The sequence below is a fragment of the Styela clava genome, chromosome 1, assembly GCF_964204865.1.
Source record: "Styela clava chromosome 1, kaStyClav1.hap1.2, whole genome shotgun sequence".
Lineage (NCBI taxonomy): Eukaryota > Metazoa > Chordata > Ascidiacea > Stolidobranchia > Styelidae > Styela > Styela clava.
Genome location: NC_135250.1, coordinates 9,687,909 through 9,693,520, shown reverse-complemented (window position 1 = coordinate 9,693,520; position 5,612 = coordinate 9,687,909). Strand labels below are relative to the sequence as shown.

At 36.2% G+C, this 5,612-nt stretch overlaps 1 protein-coding gene across 2 annotated transcripts; it reads right to left on the bottom strand.

The window, feature by feature from the left end:
• Positions 1–260: 260 nt before the first annotated feature.
• LOC144425110 (uncharacterized) lies at positions 261–5,332 on the bottom strand. Of its 2 annotated transcripts, none has more exons than XM_078114432.1 (6): positions 5,157–5,332; positions 4,929–5,065; positions 4,296–4,333; positions 4,161–4,217; positions 3,160–3,243; positions 261–2,567 (listed from the first exon to the last, which is right to left on the bottom strand). In XM_078114432.1, the coding sequence occupies exons 1-6, from the start codon at positions 5,268–5,270 to the stop codon at positions 2,407–2,409; spliced, it is 591 nt and encodes a 196-aa protein (XP_077970558.1). In that variant the 5' UTR covers positions 5,271–5,332; the 3' UTR covers positions 261–2,406. The 2 variants fall into 2 exon arrangements, with proteins under 2 accessions (XP_077970558.1, XP_077970553.1); XM_078114427.1 differs by having other exon boundaries at positions 4,296–4,378; positions 5,157–5,323.
• Positions 5,333–5,612: the final 280 nt, after the last annotated feature.

Here is a 5,612-nt window from a genome sequence, read left to right as displayed (position 1 = left end):
CAGTCACAATGGCACTGTTAACGATTAAAAAATCTTGTGTATTTGGATTTGGTCAATATAGACAAAAACCCTGGAATAAATTGAACCTACGTCTGTTGATTTTATTGGAAAAATCAGATGTTTAAGCTAATTGTATAGCGGAGGAAGTAGCAATCATAACCCATCCTACCCTTGGAAATTAACAAATTAATGATTCACATAAAAACAGCTGTTAAAATTAAACTTCAACAACGAGACGATTTGATTATAATATGTTTTTTAAAAATGATGAAGACAAATAACAACAAGAGAGCTACGCACAAATATATGGACACGTTAGACCAGAGCGAATCAGTCTTTACCGGTACCTTTGACGCTACCGGTACCCTCAAAAAAGTTCTGAATTTCCAGTAGCAAGAATTTTGCAGAATCAAAACGTACAGCCAGTCATGACACTGACTAAAATCCGTGTTCCCATGGATAAAAAAAAATACAGCAAAATTTTAGACGAAATATCAAATTTCAAAATAAACTATGTCTATATTTATTAATCCCTTGACTTGGACCGGTTTTAAAGACACTTTCTTATCGTTGAAAATTGTCGCTTTTGCTGATTGGTTGTTACCGATGGAATGGTTTTTATACTCATAAAATGATGGGAGAACTTACAGCGCTCATCCTGTCCCCGTAGATGGGGGTGACTTGGTTCCGCAGTAGCTTGCCCCGGTTGTCAAAATGACCACGCGCCACCACTGTGTTTCAATATAATCAAGAAGAATGGATCATTGTCACAGGACTTAAAATATCTATGACAGTCCCTGTACCGTCACGGTACCCCGATACAGGTACTGGTAAGTCACCACATATGATTTTTGGGGAATTGTCTGCGTGTCCATATATTTGAGCATTGCTCTCTTATGTTATATCTAATTACCTGACTAGGCTTCACAAATTTTACCAAAATAATCATTTTCAGTGAAATTTCATATAAATTAATTGTAGCCTACAGGCTGCCTATAAAGTCTTTTTACAATTAAAAAATATATATCACGAATTAAAAGGATGGGATAAGATTTATGCGAAGCAGTGTTTATCGTAGTTTTATTACGTCATTTGCAACATTAGTTGCACCCACCCTGCCAATACGTTACTTAACTTACTACCATGCACAGTGCAGCATATCCTCATCTATGGTAATAATGGCATTAAAGAGTTCCCTTCCATTTGTCAGTTTGTTATAAAATGTTCATTACGTTACGTTCATTACAATCCATCGGTCTGGATAAGTTCAATCTAGTAATGTTTAGGATAAGAGAAGGATAAGTTTCAAACTACCCAGGAATATTGCAGAATGGTTCAAAATCGGAACATCTCGACCTTTACTAGCGCACTGAATGGCGCTGATTTGTGTACTGTCTACACTCTACAGCAGGGTCGTCCAACCCGTGGCCCGCGGGCCACATGTGGCCCGCTGAGGAGTTTCGAGTGGCCCGCGCTGTATTTTCGAAAATAAATAAAAAAAAATTGCCCAAAATATCTATTTTTCAAGTGATGTAGTTAATATAAAGATTTGATACAAAAAATTTGTTCAGTTTCCTGAAATGCGCTCTGCTAGCCCCTTCAAACGAGCGATGAGTGCCATTTTGAATCGAAACCAACTGGAAGATATCGATACTTGAATAGTCGCTTACACACTTGGGTCTTCTACTACTCTCTTTAACTGTATCTCATCTGTGAGACAATCTTCTTTTATTTTATCACGTGGTCTCTCGTTTAAATGTAGCACCAACCAAGTATTACTTGGTCAAATCTGCTGGGGCATAAATGATAATTGCCAATGCTGTGTGTTTAGGCGTGGTATGTGCATGCATAAAATCCTTGATGTTTTGGCAATGCAGCAAAATATTGATGAGTTGACAACTTTGGATTGCTTTGGCGCTTTGAATCCCCTGTGAGATCACTAATTTCTGACAGTCATATGAAAAATTGGCTTCGCATTGCTACATCGTCCATTTCAGCGAATATTGAAATTTTGCCAAACTTCACACCAAAATATCTACGCGTAGAAAGACCTTTGTTGACTCTACAGTATCTTCGTTTTTTTTATTGTTCTTATTATTGAGAAAGTTTGATGCGAGTGTTTTGTTTGTTTTTTCATCAACTTTTAGTCAATGTAGCAAAACTAGAAAATAATTACCATGTTAAGTGGCCCGCGCAATTATTAGTAAACTAAATGTGGCCCGTCGGCCAAAAAGGTTGGCCGACCCTGCTCTACAGTCTATGAGTTCTCTTCGAAACCTTTCTTCCTGCATCTGCTATTTGCTCCATACAAAAAGTTGTAACGGATATGCAATGAAGAAATATGATTTTATGTATATTATAGCATACCATCATTGACTCAACAGCAATCGATTTTTCACAAAATACTTATGCTTCTGGGTAGGGTATATCAAGTTTTGTGCAACTAGTAAGATGTAGTTGGACTTGACTCCATCCACCTCCAGCTTCTATCAGCGCATTGCGAATTTGAAGAACATTTTCAGGACTTGGATGATTGGTTCGTGTGAAGCCAGCAGCGAAACGTTCACCTAAAAACACATAAATACTGACCGTGTCTCATAATGAATTATTGAAATGACGAACATCGCACCATACTTACTGCAGGGCGTTTTAGAATAAATGATGGTTTCAAAATATATGTTTCGAATCGACTCGCAAACACTTAAGACCTTTTTCATTGTAATGGGTTCAAATAGATTACTGAAAACATAGAATTCATTACTCAGTTCACCGAGTTGTCACGTACATTAAGCACTTGTTTCATCAATAACTGATTGAATAAGAAGAGTCATATATATGACGAAATTACATTTAAAAAATATGGGTCCACTATGAAATATGAGTGATTCCCCTCGAAACAAGATGGCGGCGATTCAAAATTTTTGTCTGAATTCATTCAAATAATTAACTATTCGATTCATGTCAAATATTTGATTCGAAATCCCCAGCAATACGCTTTGATAATTGGACATCGTAGTACCCAGCTTTCTTGATGATATATATTAGTCTTCTCTTATCCCTTTCTATATATATATATTGCATTTTCGTGGCATTATGTGCGCATTTATTTGTACAAGAATTCCGGCTTTTTCAACATCATAGTCTAGTGTTTTTACTAACCATTAGGGCCACACTGCATCCAGATCATGTAATTTTCATAGTCTGACAGTTGACTAGCTTCCGTCGAAAAAAATCCGTCAATCTCTAAAAATTAGACAGGTTGGAAAAAATATGGTCACAATAACCAATTTGAATTGCTTCCTCTGTTGAGCACTGGACTGGTTGGACTGCAAAATAGACAGCAGATTTGGATTTTGGGAAAAATACATAAGTTGTGTGCTGCCTTTCTAGTGCAGTAATGGTTTGTATCGAACTCGTTTTTATCAATGAAATAGGTTTTTTAATGTATCCCGACGTAAAAATGGTAGAAATGTGTCATCATCTATGTTTCGAAATGCAGAAAACGAAACGGTCGCCGAGTAAGGACCAAAAGTAAGATACAATATAAAAAAAATTAGAGACGAAGTTGTGTAGTAACTGCTGGGTTTCAGTTATCATTAGTTGCTAGTTTCAGCAAGGCGTAATCCGTGTTTTGAAGTGGTCTCGCGAGACAGCATAATACTAAGCAGAAAGTCAACAGACGCGGGGGTCAAAATGTGCCATCTTATACCATTTTTTTGTGACTTCTAGAAACCAGCCATCAACAAAGTTTAAAGTTCAGATTTTACAGGCATAGTTTAAGCGCTATGATAGGGAGGGAGTAGCCTCAGCATCTATAACTTCCAGAGTGATAATAACCGGATCTCATCATAAATCTCAAAAAAGCTGAGGTTTTATTTAGAAATTCGATTATAATTGTAGATACGCCAAGAGCAAAGGGTGTAGTAGTCATAGAGACAGTAACTGTGGCAACCTGTTCAAGAGAACTGGGACTGGGAATAAAGAAAGTCTTCATTTAAAAAAACAACCGTTTCGTGAGTGTTAAAACCGGATGTCGACCAATCACCTAAGCCTCTGTTGGGTCCATGCATTTATATTTTCGCGCCTTAAGATTCGTTAATCCTTTTTTTTAATATGAATATTTTGTATAACTATGCCAATAAAATTTATTAACATCTTACCCTTAACTCCTTCATCGCTAACACCGAGATTTTTTTCCAAATCGACGAAGATATATTCTTAAAATAATGATTTTAAATTTTATTCATTTGACACCCGATTCAGACAGAAGTGCAATGAAATTTCAACAAAAATACCATATTTTTTGTCCATTTGATGTATCGACGTATTGTTTCTAAACCAGAAATGCATAGGTAAATCTTCAAATGCAATGTTGCCACTGCAAAATCAATATGGAAAATGAATTACATATCGTGTACTAATAATGTGTTTATGCAAAGATTTATTCCATGGGGTAAATAATTTAGGGGTGTTTCTAGCCTAGATGATAACAACATACTTGAAACTTGCTATTACGGGTGTGATCTGGTTTATGGTGAAAGAATGGCACTACCTCCATATCCATGTATTTACTATTATTGCTTATCGATCTCGATCGGTAAGTATGTTGATAGGTATTTGTCTGTTTGTTTGTCTGTTAGTCACTTTCGTTTGTTACGCGATGTCTCACGAAAGCGAGGTTGAATCTGCTCCAAATTTTACATGTGCAATCCTCATATCTCCGACCAGTATAATTAGCGAGTTAATATTTAACTAGTGATGGGACACGCGGTGTCGCTATTGAGTCAGAACAAAGTATCGAAACCTCAGATCGATAAGTCGGCGGTCTCCGATAGCTATCTAGATTCATCGTTACCTCAATTATGATTTTCAAAATATCTTAAAATATATTAAAATACTGTTTCGAAAAATATTATGAATAGTCTTACTTTGATGATGGATGAATGATTAATCCTCTTGAGTATGAATCTTTTTGTGTTTCTCTGATGTCTTTGATGGCAAAACATAGGAGACTATTCCCAAGTAGTACTGTGGGTCTAAGGACTTGATACCAGGTTCCAGTTAGCTAAACAAAAGTAACATTTCATTGCAAACTTTGGTATTGATATAATATTTGGAGGTATGACTAATTATCAATAGTATTCATTATTACTTACCATGTTTGAGTCGAACTGCTCTAAAGATGGCAACCGGCATTTTTCATTTGATGTTGGTTTGCCTGAGCAGAGTGTGATTAGGCACAATGCAATAAAAATCGCTCGGAGGTCCATTCTGTTTCTTGCCGAATTAAAGATGGTCCCAATTGTAATGCACCTTACAATATATTGAGAGTTGATGTGTAGTGTAAACAATACGTCATATATCGGCAGCCGACATGGCCAAAGAAGGATCGTGCTTACGCTGATATTTCAAATACAGATCTTTGGGTCATACAAGAAAGCAATCCCATTTGTGTATTCATTCGTTTGCTGAACCATTGGGAATATATATAAATGATGAGATGTAATTATGGTCTTTAAAAAGTCCACGAATTTATTTTTTAAATTTTAGGGAATTTCCACTGGAAAATATGATTTGATTTTTTTTGAAAACCTCCTGTACGCACAAAACGT

Coding starts and splice junctions, on each gene's coding strand:
- LOC144425110 (XM_078114427.1), bottom strand. CDS start 5,270: ATGGACCTCCGAGCGATTTTTATTGCATTGTGCCTAATCACACTCTGC. Junction 4,379..4,928: donor ATCATTCATCCATCATCAAA/GTAAGACTATTC, acceptor TTGATTTTGCAG/TGGCAACATTGCATTTGAAG. Junction 2,568..3,159: donor GATGCAGTGTGGCCCTAATG/GTTAGTAAAAAC, acceptor ATGTGTTTTTAG/GTGAACGTTTCGCTGCTGGC.